The 24,889-nt window shown below is 37.8% G+C and overlaps 2 protein-coding genes and 1 long non-coding RNA gene across 3 annotated transcripts; 1 reads left to right on the top strand and 2 right to left on the bottom strand.

Moving 5' to 3' along the window:
• Positions 1-793: 793 nt before the first annotated feature.
• casp21 (caspase 21, apoptosis-related cysteine peptidase) lies at positions 794-4,431 on the bottom strand. Its single transcript, XM_043234239.1, has 6 exons — positions 4,060-4,431; positions 3,888-3,973; positions 3,103-3,237; positions 2,845-3,023; positions 1,317-1,440; positions 794-1,226 (listed from the first exon to the last, which is right to left on the bottom strand). The coding sequence occupies exons 1-6, from the start codon at positions 4,086-4,088 to the stop codon at positions 988-990; spliced, it is 792 nt and encodes a 263-aa protein (XP_043090174.1). The 5' UTR covers positions 4,089-4,431; the 3' UTR covers positions 794-987.
• Positions 4,432-8,682: 4,251 nt separating this feature from the next.
• crb2a (crumbs cell polarity complex component 2a) lies at positions 8,683-24,829 on the top strand. Its single transcript, XM_043234261.1, has 13 exons — positions 8,683-9,008; positions 16,614-17,273; positions 17,804-17,999; positions 18,196-18,335; positions 18,414-18,584; positions 18,788-18,901; positions 18,974-19,951; positions 20,175-20,755; positions 20,829-20,994; positions 21,526-22,396; positions 22,585-22,701; positions 22,808-22,934; positions 23,024-24,829. Exons 1-13 carry the CDS (start codon positions 8,939-8,941, stop codon positions 23,243-23,245), a joined length of 4,413 nt encoding a protein of 1,470 aa, XP_043090196.1. The 5' UTR covers positions 8,683-8,938; the 3' UTR covers positions 23,246-24,829.
• On the bottom strand, positions 9,591-18,746 carry LOC122340992. The gene is made up of 3 exons (XR_006250401.1): positions 18,535-18,746; positions 16,920-17,052; positions 9,591-10,078 (listed from the first exon to the last, which is right to left on the bottom strand). It is a non-coding gene; the product is annotated as an uncharacterized LOC122340992 (long non-coding RNA).
• Positions 24,830-24,889: the final 60 nt, after the last annotated feature.

Genomic DNA, 24,889 nt, shown 5'->3' with positions numbered 1-24,889 from the left:
AACCTCTCAGATACAGGGTGATCTGCTCTGTTATTACCTGGATGACATCTTTTGGTGGCTCCGTGATCCATTTATTAAGTTGGTGGTTTCTCTGGATTAAATTTTACTTTTATTGCATGATGGCACAGCAGATCCTCTTCTTCTCCATCCAGTTGTTTTGTCTTGTGGCTGTTCTCAGAGCTCTGAAGCAGTCAGGACCAGGAGAGAGAGGGAGAGAGAGAGAAGCAGAAAACCACATGAAGAGAAGAGCGTTTAAGCTCATTCTAATAACTACTGTAACCGCGATTGTTATGTATACTCCTTATATTCTTGCATGGATCTTCAATGGGTTTTTTAAACAAAATAGTGGCATAAGCTTTTTAACTGCTTATGCTTGTTATGCCATCTCCGGTTCAGTGTTGCCTTTTCTCTTTCTTCACCGGGTGGGAAAACTACCGTTCATTAAGTGCAAATAATTTTACTTTATTTGATCCCTGGTTGACAGCTGTCTTCCACTTTTTCCAACTAAAAGATACATGGGTGTTTTTTATAGTATGGACGATTTTATGTGTCAGTGATCGATTTTGATTAAAGCTAGGAGAAACTTTATTTACTTAATACCATGCCTTCATAATGTTCAAATTAACTGCCTTATATGTACAGATTTTGTTGAATATTTAACTGTATGTTATTATATTTTTCAATCTGGTTTATATATAATCTAAACAAACAGGAACAAGACTTACCTATAGTGAATAATCTTAACTTTTGGTTTGAACATTTAATTTAGAAATAAATACAGAAAATAATCAAGTAGATGAAGAACCTGAAGTATTTAATGAATTGCGAGCACTTAGACAGTTTTACTATATTGATCTGCCATGTTGTACTGATTAAAGATATGTATCGTATACAGATCATCGAATAAAAAGTACATATTTGCATGTAAGAGCTAATATATCAATATATTTCTGCTTCGCAAATCTATCACAGTCATTTAAAATAAATTTAAGATTTCTTCTCAGGCACTTGAAGGTAAAAATCCTTGGTCAGTCTGGAGGCAAAGCACGGCATTTGTCTCTTTCTATGTGTATCCGGGGCTGTGGTGTAAGACTGGAAGTGATTGGCCACACGATGGTTTACTCTTGTCAAAATCTGAATAATCTCTAGATGACAGTCCTTCAACATCTCGCAAAGTACACGGATAAATACAGAACCATTTTCTGGATTTCTCCAAGAGTAGTACCCTGTTGAGAAACAAATGTGCTTTTAAATACACAAGTGCATGAAGAGAGTATAGAAATTCAATAAATGCTGCATCTATGTGCAATGCAGACCTTCCACCGTGGAGTAACAGCAGAGGAAATCTGCCTCGGGAACGTCAGATATTCCAAAGAATTCGCAGGGTGCTTCTACACTGTCTGCCTCAACACCGGGGTCATATTCCAGACCCCTGCAGGCCTGAATATGTAAAACAAAACAACCACAAATAGTCAAACAATAGAGACTGAGCGAAACATGTCATAAACCACACCCACTCGTCATTTCTGACTTATAACAAAAAATAATATTTCTAAAAGCTGTAATGTGGCATGGTGTACAGTAAACAAGCTAAAAAAAATCTGGATCTGCATCCACTGGAAGAAAAAGGTTATTTATTTATAATTTAACGCCATGCCAGCATTATTGGCTATATTCATGGCAAGATAACTCCACAATGCAATTTAAAACAAATACATACACTATAAAATATATAGTTATAAAAAAACAAACAAGCATAAATATACAAAAACATACATGCACTACAAATATAAAAAAAAAAAAAAATAAATAAGGACAGTTATATAGAGTCTTTCAGATTAATGTATGACAAAAAAAATTTGAAATCATCCCAGGAGAATTATTTTTGAAAATGTCCATTTTCCGGATAAAGTAATTGTTTATCAATGTTCCCCACATCTTTCACAGACTGGTCTCTCTTCACCTTTTGAAAGACAAGAATGAGTGAGTCTTGAAGACCTATTCGACATCTTGTATCCACAACCTGATCATATTGAATTTCTAAATTATAAAAAGGTAACTGGAAGGAAAAGTAATCAGGAACAGGAAACATTAAAGGAGTCATATAATGTGATTTCTTTTGAAGTTTTCCTTTCTCTTTGGAGTATTACAATCTGTTAGTCCATAGATAAGATGTGGCTTATATATATATATATATATATATATATATATATATATATATATATATATATATATATATATATACACACAAGCTCTCCATAAAACAAAACAAGCCCTGCAAATTAATATATTTTAAAAGGTATTTTATATATTCAATTCAATTTATACAATTACACATAATTCATATTAAATGGCATTTTATCATTTTTATGAAATATATTATACTTCCAGTAAAACATTTGCAATAGGGTTTTAAAATCTGCTTTTATGCATGTTTAGCCTGAGTTTTGGTTGCATTTACATACTTTTGACCAGCAGACGTCACCAGCGTGTGGTGTTTCGAGTGCTTGAAAACAGTCAATGATTTTGCCAAGCAATAGGTTCAATTGATTCAAAGTCTCAAAAAGATTAGCTTGTCCCATCACTGTGTAACACTTCTGCCAAACCAATCACAACACACTGGATAGCTGGCCAATCAGAGCACGCCTCAACTTTTTAGATTGATGAGCTTTGTACAAACTGACCCGTTTTGGAAGGCGGGGCTTTGAGAAGTAACAATAATGTACAGTATGTGAAAAATAATGTGTTTGCGTTCTTTTTAGCAGCATCATATGACCGCTTTAATTGTTTTCTGTCTCTATAGACAAAATGTTATGATCTGTATGTTTTGCAGGTGACAGCTACCTGTAGGAAGAAGAGTTTTGGCTTGTTCCGCAGACTAGGGCAGAGGTCAGAGGTCATGAGAGAGGTCAGAATTTTGATAGGCATCCAGGACTCATCCGATCCAAGGATTGTTCCTTCCTCTCCATGGCTCATCAGTACACACACAAAGCAGGAATTGTCTGCGTGGTTCTCTTTAGATACTGTTATAAACACCATGTTTATAAATTCATACATGCACAATAACAAATACAGAATACTGGAAATGACATCATACAGTACCTTTCGTCAGTGTACCAATCATTTCATTAGCTGACAGGTTCTTCTCCACCTGTACGTGGAAACCCAGGGATTTGAACATGTTCGAAAGGTACTTTTCATCTACAGAACAGCCCTTTCTACACAAAAGCGGTGAGCCTGGAACAAAATGACACAACTAGGGAATGAATATGTTGGAAGTTTGGTTCTAATTCCGCTTAAAAAATTCCATAGATGGTCCAATGGAGTTATTCAGGAAGTTGAAATACTGAAAAATAATGACTTTCAATTCAATTATTGATTTAAATGTAAATTAAATTACTCACAGAATCAGTGAGTGCATGATTCATTAGACTGATTCAATCCCAATCAAAAAAAAAAAAAAAGCAATCATCATTTAACCATTTCGACGCATTGCTACTTGTTTATATCATAAATATCCACGTAAAAGTGGATATAATTCTACACTTAGGCATCTAGTATTATTAAACCTTGATAGAATCATCAGGAAAAGGCTAGCGGGTTCTTTTTGAGGAACGGATACTTGGAAAAATGCCACAAAACGAGACTCGCATGATAAAAATCACATGAATAAGAATTGTAAGCAGATGTGGTATAAAAACTCCAAACTGAAAACCTGGAGTCAGCAAGAAGAAGTGTTAAGGGTTAATGCTTAGCTAAGTTAAAACTCAGAATAGAGTTACAGCAGTATTAGGTTTAATCTTAGAGTTATTTTATTCTTTCAAAAGGGTAGATATGTATCAATGAACAGCTATACTGGAAGCAGGCTAATACAGGCTAATACTCACGGAAGTGCTCGTTGCTGATGATTAGACATTTGCCTATGTTTTTATGTTTCTTATATGGCTCAAACGCACAGGGCATCTTGACAGCACTGTGAAGACAACGTGGCAGATAACATCACTTTAAATGAAACTGAGAAACTTGTTTAAACAAACTTGACTTCAGTCGGAGTCTTACCTGTGATCTTCAGTACCTTGCGAACTCATTCTCAGACCGACTCGCAAGAAAGTCACGCTTGCTACACTCTCATTACTCTCATTCAAAATTTCCACGTTTTGCTTTCATTTTACTGTGAAGGATTTCAAAGTCCGCTACCTCCCAGAGGCGTCACCACCACTTTTTGCACGGCGCTTGCATTAGCACTCAGGCGGTTATAAAACGGCATATACACTGCATTGCGATTCATTACATTTAATTGTTTCACCCCGCGTGCCTCCTTTATGTTACTTTATTTTGCGTATTCAAATTTAGCTCGACAAACAGGCGGGTTTTATCCTTTTTCTCCTCATATGGCGCTGTGAGGAAACCAGCCGCGCGTGTCGCAATTCGAGCTGCGGAGAAGAAGCCAGCCACCATTGCGAGCGGTTACATTTATTTTCGACAAACAAAAATCGTTTTCTGACAGCTTCCGTAACCTGTTCTTTATCCAAGCAAATACTTCTGCCACGATTTACGAGCGCGGGAAAGTCGCTGGAAACGTTCAGATGTGTCGCGGAACGCTCCAACAGTTCAGCACCTTAGTAGTAACTTGAAGTTATCAACGCTGTACACATACTGTGTGGGCAGGAATGCATTTATTATAAATGCCACTGTTATTACACATTGGGGAATATTTTACAGAAGGTGTTTTGTGGTATCTTTATGTTTAGTTTTCGTAATTGTATAGTTTATTATTACTTATCATTTATTTAAATAAAAAACGTACGTCTTGAGCCCACCAGAGGGTTAGGAAATGATTATTAGCAGTAACTTTCCTGCAGTCAAACTCAAATTAAGTGCTTTTCTGTGACAAAAAAATGCATTATTAAAGTTGTATTTGTGAATACATCTATCAGTATTAATTTCTGCCCTGTCTTTCTTTATAGTTCATTTATTCACTCAAATTGAAGGCCATATTATACATCAAAACATTTAAGGGGGAATTTGGGGGCCAGATGGGTTCGATTTGTTGAACATGATTTTGAGGGGGCCGGGGCCCCATAGCAAATTCTGTGCACAGGGCCCAAAATTCCTAGCGAAGGCGCTGTTGCAAAGCAATATTATTCTCCGTTAATTATTAGGCTATGCAACTGTAGGTCTATATTTAGGAGACAATCTTATGACTATAAACTATAACTAGATACACATTTTTATGGCATCATATTTGCACACTGTACAGTTTTAAAAAGCTATACACCATTACTGTGATGTTCTGAATGAGCTTACTTCAAAACAGAATGGTTGTGGGGTAGCACTGCTGTTCCCTCTGCTGGGACTTTACAGTAACTGCTCCAAAGGCCACAATTATAATGAAAGAAAGAACGAAAAAAAAAATGCAAATACATATTAACAAATTGATCGAGTAATAATGGTTTTTATACCTATATCAACATGCGGCTATAAACATATTAACTGCAAGCGCACAAAATAGATTGAAATGTTGCGTGATTTCAATCCTAATTCATTCCAAATACAACTTGCTGTAGAAAAAAAAACAAATGCTCTGTAATTACTACAATGCATTGTGCGAAATATATACATTCATGCAGTGTAGTTGTAATCCGTCGGGCTATAAAGAGTTCCACGTCATTACATGTGACAGTGCAGTTGAGTGCTCGTGGTCTGTGTGCTGTCAAAAAGATTTGCGACTCATAATCCAATCACACTCATTGTTCTGTACTAAGCCTTGCTTGTGGTTACAAGAGCAGTGGGCATGTGCTATGGTAATGCAGACCGCTACCGTTTATTAGTGCACTTAAGGTTACATCTTGGGGGGTCTTACAGCAATGAGGGCGCACTCTTTTGTTCCAGCCATATGTGCAGGTTTTAAAGTCCCAGTGGTCGTTTAGGGGGGCGTTGAACAGTTTTCTGGTGGTGAATGTAACTCATTGTAATTTCAGTGCATCTTAATCTTATTAAAGATCCATATGGAGACGCATATCTCGAGCTCACGAGCGACCTAAATAAACCAAATTAACTGCATTTCTCTTTAGGTTCTTGCATCATTTACATACGTGACATTTATTTTTCTGGCAAATCTTTATGGTCATCTTGTAGTACGTAAATGTAAACTTTACACAGCCGGGCATGACGCGGCATGATGCAACGAGCTACAATCCTGTTTTCTCAAACCCGCCTAACATAAAGATCCAATTTGCTGAGCCACTTAAATGCCCACATCCAGTATAGCTTGTAACCAACCATTTTATCCACTTAAATCAGCACACATCAGGATTACATCATCCACTGGATCATAGTTTGCATTGGGGAAAACGAAGATTTTTCACTTTGTGCAAAGACCACGACTGTATTTTGCCACTTTTATAAGCTGTATTGCTAAAAAAAAAAGTGACAGGAAACAATGGGGAGACGGACGGTAATGGGATAAAGGAATGATTTGAACTCGGGTCACATGCGGTCGTACACAGTCAACAAGATAGTGGTTTTAAACTTAAAATGTGCTCAAATTTATCTGAAGTTCTTTAGAGCTAAAGCCCTGCTGTAAAGATCAGAATGCTGTAAATAAACTTATCTCATTAGTATCTTACAAGTAGCACTGGATATCAATGGGACCGCAGTGGTTTGGCTACAAGGAGAGCCATACAGTACAAGAGCCGCTAAAGAAAAACTTATGATATTGAATACTTATGATATATGAATATTGAGTTAAAGTAATCCTTTTAATAAGAGAAGTAGCAGACTGTCTGAGCCGTTTTCTTCCATCCTTACAAAATGGAGATTCAGGCCGTCAAGCTCCAAAAAGGACTAAACAACAATATATAGTGAGACATTATATACGTGTTCTTTTGCACAAGATATTAAAAGTGTAACGTTATGGCTTTGTCTTGGCACAGAGTTGATGTTGCAAGCTTGTAAATCTACGTGAATGTGAGAAACGTCTAGCTGTATCTCAAGGCCAGAATTAGTGACACACTGTCACGAGCTGAAACTGTAAGTCAGCATCCGGCCCACTGTGCGCAAACATTTACAGGACACTTCATGCTATTTCTGGATCAGAGAACAAAACAGTGGGAAAATATCTTCTGATAAAGAAAAATGAGTCAGAAATACACAGAATGGGAGTGTTTTTCAAATCGTTAAATCTCGTATAGACACTCGCACATTTAGGTCATATTACATGATTTTATTTTTTATATCTATCTAGTAGGCGTTGCGTTAGCGTCATTATTTTTATATTGCGCTAACTGCATTATGTTTACATATTTAATGATTGCTTTATTTTAAATGGCTGCACTGAATTTCTCAAAACTAATACTTAACATAAGAAGCTTAGTGAATTTGTTTCAAAACATTAAACACACCAACAACATCTTACGTCACAGCGACTGGCGGTAACACAGCGGGAGTAACAACAGAAAATGAACCCAAACAACACCGTGCTAATCCTTGGTCTTCCTCCGCGTGTGTGTTTTTCATTAATTGGGTTTGAATCGAACTCTTTAAACAATCAATAATATTACTCCAACTCTCTGAAATATTTTTAGATTACACAGCATGATTCATAGGCTGGTGTTGGATCAACAAGTTGCAGAGTTCATAAAAACAGGTCGTTGTTGGTTTAGTAAGTATAAAGAAATGCAGCCTTGAATGACTAATGCCAATGGAGTGTGAGATTGCCGAACTCAGCAGGATAAAAGATCCCACCAGCTCATTATACACCGTTGAAAAAAAAATCAGCAGGGAATCACTTAGGAAAGGTTTTTTGATTGTCTTGATACGTGAAGGAAAATATCCAGCTGGGCTTAGTGTTTTCTAACAAAACAAATTGTGAATTACCAACATTATAGGTTGGTTAGTGTAGTATGCTTTTCCAGCGCAGAACCTTACCTGACCCTTTATAGTCCGATCTCCACCTGTTCATATTTCCTTCAGGAATATACTAGGATGTCAAAGTATATTTATGAAATGCATTTTAAAGGCAATTTTATATGTAGACCTACAATTTAGGAATAAAAATCTCATAGGTGAGACAGTTAGCTAACTTGATTGTAAATTACACAATTAATTACAAAGAAACGGCAAATAAAACTTTGAAATAAATTAAAATCAAATTTTAAGTAGAAACTGTTTACAGTGTTTTTACAGTGTACAACAAATTTGAATATAATATATAACATATATAAGGATGTGATAGCTTCGTAAAAGCTATCAAAAGATGTTGTTGGTTTTGAGTTTTCGCACAAATGCAAAGATATTTGATTTTGTATCATAGACTTAATACTATTAAAAAATGATATTGTCTGTATGCTAATCCTCACAGACACCTTTTTTATACATCCTTTTGTCATGAAGCTGTTTTTTTTTTTGTTTATATAACATTTTTAAAAGAAGAAAACTATTTTTTTATCCTTGAGGACATCCCTGGAAGTCCCCAATGAGATGTTTTGTCTAATTTGGTTCTGTTCTAGGGAAAGTTTTGTTCCCAAAGTGTAGCATTCAAACACACACACACACACACACACAGCAGTCCTGGTGCTGAAGTCCACTTCTGGTTTTCCGGACCCTCCCTCTCAGAGTGATTAGTGAGGTAAACCGCAACGGGATTGGGTGAGAGAGTTAGTCTCATTACTGCATCTACAATGAGCCACTGCTCTCAGCCTGACCGCTCCGATGCTGGACAGACAAACTTTATATGAACTACACGAACCGACGCTTACAGGAATTAAGAGACTGAGGAGAATTTCAATAGAGCAGACTTTCAACTTCGAGATCATGCGGGATGTTTCACGTTCGCCAAGAAGGTTTCATTTGAAGGTTTCTCCACTATGAAGGACTCAAAGAGACATTAAGCTTAAAGGACTTCTAGTTTGGTTTGTCTGGATTGTTTCACATCACCATGGAGATCAGGAAAGTGCATCTGAAAAGCCCCGGGACAGTTTTACTCACCATGATGATGTTCAAATGGGGTGAGTTTTCCCTTTTTCTCAATACCTAGAAATCACAGGAATGGGTATATTTTATAAACATCCATTTTCATATATACATATTTTATATGGCAATCTTGAACAACATATAGTTAAAGGAAAAAAGTAACTTTAAAAAATGCCTCCGTGTATGGGTGGATGAAACAATGTAATGACTTACTGATATTTAATCCTTGAGATGTGTTTTATTCTGAGACCTGTCAAGTTTTTCGTAACGGTCGACAGCTCAGGTTGGATACTGTGTGTGGCTCTGTTGCCTCATTTCCAAAAAAATTTTATAGTGAGACAAATGCTTCACTATAAAAGAAAAATATTAATAATAATTTATTAATAATATTTATATTGTTTTATAATAATGTAATATAAAAGGAGCGATGGGCTCTTTTGATTTGTACCAGCAAACCACCTGACACTAGTTCTGGTGGCGACTTATTTATAAAAATGTTTTTAGATTTTGAAAAAAAAAAAAAACACTTTCTTGTTGTTGTTTTTTTACAAGATATAATCATTTTATTTCTTAAAAATAAAGGTCATTGGTATCCGCCGTTCCTTAAGTTTCCACATAAAAGGTTCTTTAGACAAAATGTTCTTCACATTTAGAGTAAAAAAACTAAAATATTGGAACTCTGAAAGGCTGTTTGAGGAACTAAGATAGTTCTACATTCTTAAAAATAAAGGTTCCAAAAGGGAGTTTTCACAGTGATGCCATAGAACATTTTTTTTTTTCTAGTTAAGAATTCAAAAACCACTTTAAAGAACCTTTTGCATAATAGAAATTCCTCATGGAACCAAAGATGCCAATAAAGAACCTCTCATCACTGCATTTATTGTTTTCCTGGCACTCTTTTTAGCATTAGTGTAGTGTGTTGTGGTCATTTTCGGTTATCCGTCCCTCCCAAAGATGTGCACTGGAGTGTTACTCGCGTCCCTCCTCCTGTCTGGAGTGAATATAATCGGTGCATGGCACAGACGGGAGTATGGGGGAGGTTACTTATCTATTTTCCCTCCTTCCATCCATCCAGTCCGATTCTGCCTCGCTCTCAGGCCGCTGTCTGAAAAAAAAAAATTTGAAAAACTTTGGGGGGTGGGTTCCATTGTGTCCCGTTGCCATGACACCAGGGCTGAGTCATTTGGACGTTGTGTGAGGGTGGAATTTGCGTTAAGCACTTTTAACGAGCTCTGTTTGCTTTTGCATCGCACAGGCTTAACGCTCTTTCATCTGACTGCACGGCCAAGCTGTCTCTGAGCATGTGATGATCAAACCCAGGGAATATTTTAGAGGAGAGTAACAAATCAAAGAGTGTCTAAAGAAAGTCGTTCGAAGATAAGTAATTCTCTCTTAGTATTCTGATAACGCAAGTGCAAACTTTTACACTTATTTCCACTTCCATCAATTTTGAGAGCAACGTTAAGAGCAAATGAAACGCAAAAACAAAACTCACTGTCAGATCCTCGCATCTAAGTCTCAAGTGGCAAGTGCAAAGAAAGCATCTGTAGCGTATTTGATGGGGAAATTCAACGAGGAACAGTGGGTGAAACTGGTCTGATGTTCTGACTGAGCTGATAGTTCATGTCAAATCACGCATGCAAATGTGACATCAGGCGCTTAGGGAAACAAGGGGGATCCTGGAATTCACATGACTTTTTCAATGAAAATGTCTACAATGGGCCCTGCCCCCAACCCTAATCCTAACAAGAACACGGCGAGGGAAGAATAAATTCACACAGGCACTCTCGCAGTCAAGATTCTGAGAATAAAACTGAGCCTATATGATTATGTTTTGGATAGTTGGGTAAAAAAAAAATTGTATAATCAGTAAATAATAAGTAGTAACAATGATAATAATAATAATGTAAGCAGGCTTAAAGCACATATTTAGTTAAATTAATGTTGAATTACTACCCGAATTCCAAAAATGTTGAGATGCAATGAAAACTACAAGAATGAGCCAATATTTGATTCACAATAGAACATAGGTTACGTGACAATGTTATGCACAAAATGAGCTCATTTCAATTTTGCTTATACGTGTTTTTTTTATGTTCTTCGTGAATAAAATATTGGCTCATGTGATTTTCATTTTTATTTTACTCTCCCAACATTTCCAGAATTCGGGTAAAAATGTGTAGAATCACTTACCAACCTTTCCCATGTTAAGTTTAAGTTTTTTTAACATGAATGTTACAACCACTAAAATTTACATTTAAAAAAATCAATGTAACACAATCAAAAGTTCATCCACCTGCGTAAAATAAAAATATTTCGAGTTTTTCTCAATAATCTGAAAAAACTGCAACCGTTAACAGATATCATGCCACAAATCTGGTTGATAAAAAGAGCTCTTTACTTTCAAATTGTCTTTAAAGCAGTAAATTTATGTTCTGTTTTTGAATTCAAGTGAAAAAATAAAGCCCACGTCCTTTAGCCGGTGCTGATGCTAAAATCCTCGTGTTGATGCTCATGTGGCGTAACACTCAAAAGCATCACCCACAAAGTCTTAAAGGTTAAAACTTTGTGTCTTAGGTTTAGGAACAGCGGGGAAAAATCTAATTAACGTCTGAGTCTAGAGCTAATGACAAAGATTTGCTAAGTCTGACTTCATGTTGTTACTAACAACAGCTATTAATACTCTTATATTCACCACGAGTCAAAACAGAACTTATATTTAGTCTGAAAAGTTCAATTCTTAATCAGAACTCTTATTTTTAGGTTCGCATGGAGGAATTAAGCATGCGTACAGACAGACAAACCCTTGAAACAGCCCTCCAGCGTCTGTGAAAATAAACAGATCACAGGTTATCACAGGGTCCTGTCACACATCACACACACGTCCCAGCCGCTCTCACTCGTATTCTCTCTCTTCCCACCCATATCTCATATTAAGTGAATGTTATCTCTTACAGATCTGACCGGGCCATTAATCCTGTGACAAATTTCACAGCCCTTGTAGACAGTAGGGCTCTGCAAACAGTGTGTTATATATTTGTAAACTAGAAATAATTGCAAAGTTTATTTCTCACAATTTATGTGAAAAAAAATCACAAACTCAAGACTCATAAGAAAAAAATCTAAACTTATTAATAAATGTTTTTTTATTTATACAGTATATATATTTATACAGTATATATATATATATATATATATATATATATATATATACAAATTCTAAAAATACTGAAACTTTAGAACACAAATACATATTCTAAAAATACAAACTAATTTGCCTTGTGGGATATTGTTGCTTTTTTTGGTGTTGTTACTTAAAAAGCTTAACACACGCATAGGGATGAGTTCCCCACCTGACCCCTCTAAAACAATCTGTAACCCTTTTAAATTGTAAAACTAACCTGTCACACCCCTCACAGCAGGACGTAACGCACAATCAGGGATGATTGACAGTGATGTAAACAAAAGGGGAGGAGTTTCGCTTGATTGACAGCCAGTATCACTGCCCCAGCTCTTACAACAGAACCCGCATGGCTAACATTCTTCCAGTGGTCTCAGATAACCTTAAACACTGACACACACACACGGAGAAAGACGTAGTGCTCAAGACAGATGTCAGGAGAATGTCTCTGTCAGACGTGGGATCTCTGTGAAACCTCAGTGTTAAAGTCTGGTTAATCAGATCCACTACAACCTGTCTCCACCTGGAGCCTAAATGTGTCACATTTGCTTGCTGTCCACATTCCAGCATGATCACAGTTAAGAATATGTGTAAGAATGGGACATGACCTGATGAAAAGGTTACAAGCTGCTGTTGTTGACAGTCTGATACAGTAGCAGCAAAGTAGGGGATATTATGTATAAAATATATAAACATTTGGATTTGGTGTCTTATACTCACCAAGGCTGCAATACAGTAAAACAATAATATTGTGAAATATTATTACAAATTAAAATTACTTATTTGTATTTTAATATATTTTAAAATGTACTGTGCACTGTGATGCAAAGCTGAATTTTTAGCATCATTACTCCAGTCTTCAGCATCGCATCATCCTTCAAAAATATAATATATTGATTGGCTGCTCCAATTATTTTATGAACACTGTGTGTGTGTGTGTGTGTGTGTGTGTGTGTGTGTGTGTGTATATATATATATATATATATATATATATATATATATATATATATATATATATATATATATATATATATATATATATATATGATTATTTAGTGAATTTAATAATAAATAGAGGTATATTGTATCAAATTCTAATGGTTAATACATATTAATATATTTGCATTATATTATAAATATAATTCCATAATAATACATTAATTGTTCATACTAATCTGTAATATAGTGTGTAATAAAATAACTAAAATAAAATGTTTTTATATCTAACACATGCTAATAAAAAAAAATTTTAAAAATCACAAAAAGTCACTCTGTAATCTGTTTAAAGTGGCAGAGGACTGTATCCTAAGGTAACAAAAGCTGGCTTAGTAGTGTAGCCTAACCTAAAGCTGTCCTGTTTTACACACACCACTCTGAGAGGATTACGGTCAGCTCAGTATGTGAAGACAGTGGCCTACTTGCTCTCTCTGATGGTACGCATATCTAATAGACTTAAATGGTCTATTCACGTCGCTGTAAAAGACAGAAAGCGTAAAAAAATTAATTCTAAAATAAGTGATGATATTCAAGGTGTCCAGAAATGCTCTGAAACTCGGTGAGTGTTTAAGCACACGTTTGTGTGAGAGAACATAAGCTAAATGAGGTACAGACAGTGTAATCCACTTTAATTTTCTGTAAACAGGCCGCACAATTTACAGGTTAACAGAGGGCAGAGCAGAAAGCAGATAACCAGTGTCCTTCAGTTACAGGAAGGAGAGAATTTGAGGGAGATGAAATTAGAGAAGTAACTTCATTTATAGTGTGCCAACTGTACCGTTGCGATTGACATCATTATGTGTCATCTGGATCAGTGACCGTTCATGTCTACGACAGCATGAGCTGGTAAATCTTCTTTACTTATCAGACTACACTGACAGGAAATGACACGAGCATTAAGAGATCCAAGACAGTGAGACCGACAAAAACATAAATGGAAAGGAGGAAAGAGAGGAGGTGGATCTGGGGTCACAGAGGTCAGCATCTCTTCGTCTCAGGGCCAAATTAGCTTCAGAGTAACTATGGAAACGGAGACCCACTCAGTGGACACTTGCTGGGTCAGTCTGCATGGAGCTCGTTTTCCCAGGCCGGGGGTGGGGAGTGAATGCTTGTGTGGGTGTCAGACGTATCTGCATCCTACACAGTTTAAAGAGACATGCTACAATGCCAAAAGTACTGATTTCGAGGCTTGGGTCCACTTTCTTGCACAAATAGGAGGAAATAATGTGCGTATTGGAAGGGTAGAAGCGAAAACTTCCGCTTCTCTGCATGTTTGTTTTGTTTGCTTTAAGATAATTGTGTAAGCGACATGTCCCTTCTAAGATCAATGTGAGTGCCTTCACACTGAGATCTGCGCGTAAGCTCTCAGTCGTGTTGTGTAAGAACACTCTGTGTGTTCTGAGAGCGATAAGATGTTTCTGTTCTAAAAGTAACACGTTCATGCTGATTAAAGTGTCTGGGCAAACACATTGGGTCCAAAAGTCTGAAACTGCAAATCCGGAAATTCGAAATCCAATTTAAACTTGGAAAGAAATAACGATAAGGGAACATTATTATGTAAGTAAATAAATGTATAAATAAAGTTAATACACGTAATATAATATAAAATACATAAATAAATAAGCACATCTTATTGCATGCAGATATATGATTTATAAAGCTATATGATGTGATAAACTTAAAAATAAAGGAAGAAAATGAAAACCAAAACAAATGTTAAATGGTAATGCTCAGGAAATAAAACTATTCCAGGGAGCCACAACCAATATTTGTTTTTAAGCAACCACCAAAAACACATTAGCAGCTACTGATTAAAGCCATGCAACCAAGATATTATCATTTGATATTTTGGCTTTTGAAAATGTCTGGGATAAGGCTAGAATAATATAATTAATATTTATAGCATGGTGAAACGTTTCCAGTTTTAACGTCACTTAACAAATAAAGTTTAAAGAAAAAAAAAAAAAGTTTTTTCCTACTATGGAAGTCAATGATGACCCAAAACAGCCTGGTTACAAACTTTTTGAAAAATATCTTCCTTTGTGTTTAATAGAACAAGGAAATTTTTGAACTATTTGAACTAAATGATGACAGAATTTTCATTTTCAAACTATTACTTTAAGAATCAAGTTTTACCATTGTGGGGATATATGGTTCCAACAGTCATATTAAAAGCTGATACACACACTTCTGAACTATATACCCTCACCTCCTTCAGTGCTTCACCTTTTTTCCACAAAACACTGCTCTATTCCTGCTATGCTGCCCTGCTAAACACTCAATACTCAACATGTGCACAAGGACAGATACACACACACGGCGCCTCATTCCTTTTGCCCATTCATTAATATCTTCCGCCTGAATGAATATTTGGGATGAAGGTCTGATCAAAGCGACATTGAGGGGGCCAGGGCAGCAAAGTGGTTTAGAGAAGGTGGGGGAGTGGAGTTTAGGGGGGGTGAGGGCCCCACAAGGGTTAAGGATGGGTGGCCCGCATTAATGGATCCAAGTTGGACGCATGGTGGGGGTTGAGGGTCGAGGTCATGCAGATAACAGGAATTTGGAATGACTCAAAGAGCTCTCATGCGATTGGCCGATTTTTTTTAGAAAATCCCTATGAATGCTGTATCGTAATCATATGCACAAATAAAATATGTGACTTGCAATACTCACAAACAGATAAGGTCACAACTTGTTAGGACTGAGGAATGTAAAAAATAAATAAATAAATAATGCTGAACCTCACAGATGGGCTTGGTATTTGTAATGCTGACTTTGAAGAGATTCTCTCTCTTTATTCCTCAGGCTCAGTCAGTCTTACCCAGGATTAAGGTTTGGGATCAACAGCCTGTTATTAACTGCAGTCTTACCTATGTTTTATTGTATATGTCTGTTTTCTATTTTGCTATCATAGCAATATATTACAAAAGTATTTTTAAATTATTATAAGGACAACAAGTAGTGTCCAGAACTCACAATCACTATGTTAGTTTGATAAAATATGGCTGCTAAAATATGGAACCCACCTCCAAGTGTTTATGACATTGCAGTCATTAGATAAGGTTTAGATTGTCTGTCTTATTACAAAGGTAAATAAGCACATATTTTTTAGGTACAGTATCTTTTTTAAACATGTAGGGTGTTTAATACTTGGGTTTATAGGCTTGCTCAGATCCCTAAGCCCAACAAACGTTTGAACAAGCAACACAATAATAATAAGATGAAAAAATGACAACTGAATTCACGTTGTGTTACCGCAGATATACCCAATCCTGGACCTTAAGATCAACAGTCCTGCAAAGTTTAAATCCAACCCTGAACCTGCTGATTCAGGAACACTTAACTTAAGACAGGTGTAGGCACAGGGTTGGAACTGATCTTCAAGAATAGGATTGGGCACCCTTGGGTTTTCCCATACAGGGGAAATGCATCACTAACAGTTACTTTATCTGTCTACCTCCAGGTATATTCTGTTCCGGTTCATCTGATATGTGTGCATCTTCTCCCTGTCAAAACGGAGCAACATGTGTGGATACAATGGACGACTATGTGTGTTTGTGTTCAATTGAAGGAGTGCGGTACGCTGGGAGGCACTGTGATGAGCTGTATAATGCTTGTGTGTTTGCTGAATGCAAAGGATGTGAGACTGAACTAGGTACAGAGCAATACACCTGTCCAGAGTACTTCAACGAGTGTGAAAGTGGACCATGTGTAGGTGCCCTCTCTGAGTGTATAGATGAGCTGAATGGCTACAAATGTCTTTGCCCACCTGGTTTTGGAGGAGAGGACTGCAGTCATCGCGTTACAGACTGTATTGATGAACCCTGCTTCAACAATGGCACCTGTAGGCGGATAGTGGATGGATTTGAATGCACCTGTTCACAAGGTTTTCGTGGTGAGACCTGTGAAGAGAACGTGGATGATTGTGATTCACATCCTTGTCAGAATGGTGCAATCTGTGTGGATGGCACCAACAAGTATCACTGCTTCTGTGTCCCTGGATACCAAGGACACAACTGTGAGATTGACATAAACGAGTGTGCATCACGACCTTGTTGGAACAATGGAACCTGCATTAATGGAAAAGACCAATACCTGTGTGAATGTCTGCTGGGATATACAGGTAATCTGTGTATTATTAACAGTCTACAGTATTTGTGCTCATTCCCAGTACTGACAGGCCATGCTTTTGTAAAGTACAACTCATAGTTACATACTTAACTTGAAGTTTCTTGTAGTCATTAAGTCCTTGACTGGCTGGTTACAATGTGTTTAATTAGAGTTGGAACCAAAACCTGTAAAAATATGGCCCTCCAGAAGCAGGATTGGGTACTCGTGTAGCCTCATTTATAAAATGTTGCGCATAAACCATCCTAAATTTGATCTTACCATCATTTCTACAATATGCGTATGTACGATTCATAGAATGAACGTACGAATAGAAATGTGACATCTATGAATCGCAAAAGATCTACGATTCCTAATTAATAGCATTAACACATAAAATATCCCCAATCATTATAATTTCACACTCTATGATCAAATCTAAGCATACACACGTTTTAAAAATGAGGCTCTAGTCTTGTGGCGATTCACACTGACAACAATTTGGCAAATCATTGTTAGTCATTATTCTGTTCTAATTATCTGTAGGGGTAAACTGCGAGATGGAGATCGATGATTGCGAGTCAAATCCTTGCCAAAACGGAGCCACCTGTCATGACCTAGTAGGGCTGTACACCTGTGACTGTGTGCAGGGGTTTGAAGGTTCAGATTGTGAAATCAACATTGATGAATGTGAGAGTGATCCATGTCAGAATGGAGGACTCTGCATCGACCTCATTGATAGGTAAGTAAAAAACTCAGGAATTATGGGAATGAGTTTGATGGCATATCCAGCACTACTATTTCATCACTTACTCACTCTGTGTAAAAAACATCTCTATCTAAGTAGTTGGTCATCAGACTGATTTTATGTTGATAGCTGAATGTATAGGATCATCCATGTACTGACTGTCTGATTGGGTGTTTGTGTTTGTATGCAGTTATATTTGTGAATGTGAAGGCACTGGGTTTATGGGAGACCACTGTGAGGAGGACATTCCGGAGTGTGCATCACAACCTTGTCAACATGAAGCAACTTGTGTAGAGGGCATTAACCATTACAATTGTACCTGCTGGCCAGGTAGCTCTCCTTTATCCAAAAATTGCACTAATGCCTTTAACTTTGCAAAAATCTTAAATGATGTTGATGTGTGTATAGGTTTTGAAGGAGATAACTGTGAGGTGGATATAGATGAATGTGCTGATACTCCCTGTGAGAATGATGGTGAATGTTTTGAGAAGTCAAAACCAGAACACTGGGAAACAGACTGGGAGTTCACCTATGCCACAGCTGCAGGTTACATCTGTCAGTGCCAACCAGGATACACAGGTACTGGCAAGTTAAAAAGAACAGTATCAGATCATACAACAACACAGCAAGTTTCACTTAAAAAAAAAGTTAGAGTTGACCCAAACTATGCTGTAACCCGATATGTGATTGGTGGTCAAGGGTACTCAAATATTGATGTAATGTTTTACTAGAAAAGAGCATTGCCATGCTGTTTATGTGTTCTGTTTGTTTGTTCTCCCCAGGAGAGAACTGCTCAGTGAACATAAACGAGTGTGTATCTGAGCCATGTCACAATGGAGGAAGCTGTGAAGATCTGGTAAATGGGTATGAGTGTATATGCCCAGAGGGGTTCACAGGTAGGTGTTTGGTTATGGGAAAGAGTTTGCATGTGTTTTTGTTTGTATTGTTAACTTTGTTGTCTTTCTCAGGTCTGGAGTGTGAGGTTAACATAGATGAGTGTGAGAGTGCCCCCTGCCTGAATGGAGGTGTATGTGAAGATGGAGTTGCTGAATATAAGTGCCATTGTGCAGAAGCTGAGGAAGGACTCTTGCCATGGGGGGGACCCCAATGCACTGTGCAGCTGCTTGGTTGCATTGACCATCCATGCCAAAATGGTGCCACCTGCTTGCCATGGTTAAATGGAGAGACACACGGACATACTTGTCTTTGTCCACCTGGATTCTATGATGAAGTATGTTTAACACCAACCACATTCTCCTTCTCCTCACCAAAGTTCTTTCTTATTGAACTTGCTCCACTCGAGCGGAGAAAGAGAGACATAGAAGAACAGGAACACCCCCTGGGTGTTCGCCTACGCTTCCGCACCACACTGCCTGATATGCTGCTGTTCTTTCGTGGCAATGCTGAGTTCTTCATCTCTCTAGAGATTGTTGGGGGTGAGCTGCGTGCCAAGGCGGTATCAAAGGAGGCAGGGTCACTGGAGGCAAAATTACAAGGACTTGTAAGTGACGGAGATTGGCATGAATCAGTGGTGAACATTAATAGATTGGATCAGGATATCAGACTTGTCCTGCAAGTTAAAGGTCCAGGCTGTGACAATCAAGTGTGCAAAACTGAACGCAAGCTACCAGATGGACAAGGAAATTTCTTGCACCATGACAGCCTCACAAAATTATATGTAGGTGGAGTACCAGAGGAGTATGTGGAGCTAACCTTAAGTGGTCATGGCTTTTTGGGTTGTATGGAGGACCTACAGGTGGATGGTCATCCTGTCCTGCCACATGATCTGGGAGATGAGGAGGCGAGCATAGAGTTGGGCTGTATAAAGACAGAATGGTGCGAGGTGGAACCAAATCCCTGCTCTCAACAAGGTCACTGTGTTGACCTCTGGACGGGCTACCGCTGTGACTGTTATAGACCTCACTATGGCCATGATTGCAGCCAAGGTATGCATACACATATGCTCATACATACAAACACCTGTGATAATGTTTAGAGCTGGGGAATTAAACTCTGGTGCTGGAGGTTTAGCTCTAACCATTCTCAAACACAATCGAACAAACTCTGGAGAATAGTGATCCTCCATGACTGGATTTTTGTTGTGGGGGAACTTAAATAATAATAAATAACACATGATCATGCTTGACTTTTTTTTTCTTATTTCCACAGATTTCTCCTTTTGGACATTCGGTCATGAGGACTCTACAAGCTATCTTGCATTTGTAATGCTGTCTGATCTTGGCAGGAACTTTAGTGTGTCGTTCTTCCTACGATCTCTTAAATCAAGTGGTTTATTATTTCAGCTACGTAGGGCAGGGCTCCAGGAGACAGAGGTGGATAATCCTTATTTTACCATGTACCTGGAAATGGGACGAGTGCAGGTGACCTCTGTGGTAGGGTCACCCATCCTATCATCACCAGTGTTTGTCTGTAATGGAGAGCAACAAATGCTTCAGATAGACATACAAGAAGGTCAGGTGTTCTTTAGCCATGGTGGATTGCGCTATGGGCTTGGCTCTCTGTCTGACCTTGAAGTTCTGGAGGGAGACCTGGTTTATGTTGGTGGGTTTCCAAATGAAGAGGATGCAGCTGATTGGGGGGGTCGTTTTAAGGGGTGCCTGCAGGATCTGAGACTAGACAATGTGCATCTGGATGTGGAAGTCTGGAATAGTACCCTCAGTGAGACTGTGTTTATCTCCAGTGAAGCAAAAAACGTTCTACCTGGATGCATAAGTGATGACATATGCAAGGTATATGGACACAAATGTTGCTTTTATCCCATTAGAGCTGGAAAAGAGCTGATCATGTGTTTCTGGTTTGCAGGTGGAGCCCTGCTTAAATGGTGGAGAGTGCACAGTCACATGGAATGACTTTACTTGCTCCTGTCCACGGGATTTCACCGGAAAGGCATGTGAAACTCGGGTTTGGTGTGTCAGCGACCCATGTGTAAATGGTGGACACTGCGTGGATCTGTTGGATGGTTTTGAGTGTAAGCTTATATTAAACAACTAGTTGATATTAAAACTGTTTTCTAAAGGTTCTATTAGAAAAATAATTAATTCAGATATATGTGACACTGGACCACAAAACATAAGTGTCAATTTTTCAAAATTGGGATGTATAAATCATCTGACAATATTTGAACGAATATTTCGTCATAGAACAATATTTCATCATAGGACATTTGGCCGAGATACAACCATTTGAAAATCTGTAAATTACCTTTACAGTTGTTCAAATGACGTTTTTAGAAATTACTAATAAAAACAGTTTTTTAAAAAAACTTTTTAATATATTTGCAATAATAATCTTCATGGAACATTGTTTTTACTTAATATCCTAATGATTTTTGGCCTAAAAGTAAATAATTTATCATTTTGACCTATGCAATGTATTTTTAAAAATATACCCCATCAGCTTAAGACTGGTTTTGTGGTCTTAGGTCACATATAATATGTAAAGGTTGATAATCATTTAGTAAAAATAAATGTGTGTTAATGAAGACTATTTGTTTTTGCAGGCATTGCTAATGCGACTTTTGACAACACACCGTTACACTACAGTGCTAAGGGATCTCTAATTTACCCGGTGACCAACTTGACCATGGATCTCCGTACAAGGCAGGAAAATGCCATATTACTTCGTGCATGGAGAGGGGCAGAGTTTCTACTGATTGGTCTAGTAGATTCAGCCATTCATGTGGAGCTCCAAACCGAGAACAGCGTGGAACCAGTGATATTCTCAGGACAGAGACAGATTGCAGATGGAAACTGGCATCACCTGCTGGTTGCCATGGCCAGTCCAGAACGTGATGCATCACAGTGGTTCATTTTGGTGGATGGCATCATCGACGGCAGCAGTGCACCCCAACTAGCTGGTAGTTTAAGTTTTCTTAAAGATTTGTCAAGTGAAGTTGCACTTGCAGAGACGTACACAGGATGTCTAGGCGCTGTCAGAGTGGGTGAGGTTTACCTTCCATTTGTAGACAATGCCAAGTCACCCCAAACATCACGGTTTTGGCGACGACAAGATGAGCGTGTGCGCATAGGCTGCTTTGGTGCTCCAGTGTGCCGCTCTCATCCCTGCAGACGTGGTGGTACATGTGTGGATCTCTTCAATAGATTTGGCTGCCATTGCCCATCAGGCTGGGAAGGAATCACCTGCGAGAAAGAAACAGACGAGTGTGTCTCAGGACCCTGTCTTCATGGCAAGTGCAAAGACAAGTTTAATGGGTTTGATTGCTTGTGTCACCCTGGATATGCTGGACCTACGTGTTCAGAAAACATAGACGACTGCAAAGGATCGAAGTGTAAGAACGGAGGAACCTGTGTGGATGGAGTTAATGACTTCACCTGTATCTGTCCACCAAAGTATAGTGGAACACGTTGTCAGTAAGTTCCTACAGATCACACACTGATGACTTGATTTAGTGCTAATTTACAATACATATGCCCTGAGAACAGGGGTAATAATCGATGAGACATCCTGAAAGCAATTGTAATTGGTTGTGAACCCCAGCTGAAAAATATGGAGGATTTGGGAGTTTATGCATTTGTTTGTTTTTGTTCTTGTGCATCAGGTATAACTACCCTCCTCTAAAGTGTGAACTGGATTTTGAATGTGAAAATGATGGCGTTTGTCATGACACTCAGTGGGGGGCAAACTGCACCTGCCCTTTAGGCTTCACAGGAGACAGGTGGAATTAACTCAAATTTTGGATTTAAACTACAAATAAATGTAATGTGCAAATATTGATATAGATGACTAAGTTTATGTGTGTTGTTGTACATTTTTCTATCCAGATGTGAGAGAGAAATTGATGAGTGTGCATCCAGCCCATGTTTGAATGGTGGATCATGTCTGGATCGGCTGAACCGATTTCAGTGTTTGTGTCCAGCAGGATTCAGTGGCCAATTCTGCGAAACAAATGTTAGTAAACACTCAGTATAAAAATAAGCATGCAATTTTGGATCGGAAATGAGAATGTAAACACTAACAATTTGAATCTCTCTTTGTAGAAACAGGCTCAGCAGGAACATATACCATGGTTGGCAATAGCAGTTCCATTGGCATGTGGCTGTATCCTCTTGGTGGCCATTGGACTCATTTTTATGTTGATGACGGCACGCAGGAAGCGGCAATCAGAAGGAACTTATTCCCCAAGCCATCAGGAGATTGCTGGTGCACGCCTGGAGATGGATAGCATGTTGAAAGTACCACCTGAAGAGCGACTAATTTAAACACAGAAACAGATGTAGATTAAAGGGCTTTAATTTTATCTGTGTGACTCTATGGAACTACACTGGAACTTTCCAAGACCATGTGGTGTCTCGGAGCCACAGTGAGAAGCAAGTGCTGCATCAAACAAGCAACCTGAAGATGTACGATAATACGAGTGAAAGAGGACAAACACGAAGGCATTGAATATGGCTGATCTTTTGTGGAGACCTAAAACTTTGGAATTTAACCAGCAACTCTCTCAAGTGTAGGTGAACTTGATGATCCTTTACCTCATGGCATTGTATGCCTGAACGGCTTTGACAAATATTGCAGAAATAGAGCTTACATTCTTCCCACAGCATTTGAAATAGGTAACCAACCCCTCTCAAAGATAAGCACTAAAAATAGTGCTAATGAAGGAGTGAGCAACATTTAGGGAAAAAAAGAACAGCATTTGAATGTACAAGCTATGTCTGTAGCAAGACTGTTAACTAGCTACTATTCCTGCGGTAGGCTACACTTGATACGATAATCAACACTGAGGAGTGTGGCTTCATATTCATGCAAATTAGCCATATATTAGCATTTTCAAGGGTGGACAAACTTAAACTAGTGACTAGTTACTAGTTTAACGTAACGCGTTATCTTAAAAGAAAAACAAGGCATTACTGCTTTGCCTAATTAATTGCGTTGTTGCGTTCACATTGCGTCAAAATTTACCCTAATTATGCATTCCCGAATACTAAAAGCTATTAACGTCTTTGCTGAATGCACAATCACAAGTTTGTAAGAAATAAAAAAAACATTTAAAAACACTTTGAATTTTAGTTTGTTGCGTCATGGATAAACAACCAAAACGGCTACATGCAATCTCAGCACATCTTTGTCTGATATGCCATTTTATTTTAGCCAATATCCTGCACTTCCAGTATTCCATATGTGAGACAGCAATAAGCGATTTAATGTGGCGATTACAGTTTTGCTATCATAGAAAATAAGCTGCAGAGCTATTTAACTGCTATGGGTGGAAACTTTAAGCAGAATCTGAGCAAAATTAATATTAGCACAAAAAAAAGTAAAGTTAAAAAAAAAAGTAATGACAATTGCAATTAAATGTGAACGCAATATTTTGTATTATTGGAAAAACTGTGAACATGTTAATGTTTGACAATCACTGTACTTGACATTTCTTAGGAATGTATGTTCAAACTACTAAGATAAACAGCAGCACCATCACTGTTTACGCACACTTACCTCTGCATACATATGCAAATATGATCGCATGAGCGGTGAAATAAAATTCTGCCTGTGTATGAAGATGAAATAAGAGATGAGAGATAAACATAAGAACAAATCCTTGCTAAATGTTGTAAAAAGCCAGTGAGTGTATATGTTGTAAATTGTGGCTATATACATATATATTTTTTGTCACATAGCAGTCAGATTTTCTTTAAACGCGTGCATAGGATTTACTAAAACTAAACCATACAGTGTGAACTACATTTTAGAAATATTTTTTGAATGTGTAAATGTCCAAAAATTGTTTAATAAAAGTGTCTGTGTTTAAATGTTTAAAGGAGACTCAGCTAAAATAATCAGGAAAAGTGATGTTACCATGTTAACTGAACAATCCTAAAAAGAATCAACATAATATGCACAAGAAT

Source organism: Puntigrus tetrazona, unplaced genomic scaffold (genome assembly GCF_018831695.1).
Source record: "Puntigrus tetrazona isolate hp1 unplaced genomic scaffold, ASM1883169v1 S000001111, whole genome shotgun sequence".
Taxonomy (NCBI): domain Eukaryota; kingdom Metazoa; phylum Chordata; class Actinopteri; order Cypriniformes; family Cyprinidae; genus Puntigrus; species Puntigrus tetrazona.
Note: the sequence above shows the minus strand (reverse complement) of the source record. Positions and strands in the feature narration are given on the sequence as shown.

Excerpts from the sequence above, each read along its gene's own strand:
- casp21 (XM_043234239.1), bottom strand. The coding sequence starts at position 4,088 with ATGAGTTCGCAAGGTACTGAAGATCACAG. Across the intron at positions 1,441-2,844 it reads CAAAACTCTTCTTCCTACAG|GCCTGCAGGGGTCTGGAATA; the intron begins GTAGCTGTCACC and ends TTACATATTCAG. Across the intron at positions 1,227-1,316 it reads CTGTTACTCCACGGTGGAAG|GGTACTACTCTTGGAGAAAT; the intron begins GTCTGCATTGCA and ends GTTTCTCAACAG.
- crb2a (XM_043234261.1), top strand. The coding sequence starts at position 8,939 with ATGGAGATCAGGAAAGTGCATCTGAAAAGCCCCGGGACAGTTTTACTC. Across the intron at positions 18,336-18,413 it reads CAATTGTACCTGCTGGCCAG|GTTTTGAAGGAGATAACTGT; the intron begins GTAGCTCTCCTT and ends ATGTGTGTATAG. Across the intron at positions 22,397-22,584 it reads TATAGTGGAACACGTTGTCA|GTATAACTACCCTCCTCTAA; the intron begins GTAAGTTCCTAC and ends CTTGTGCATCAG.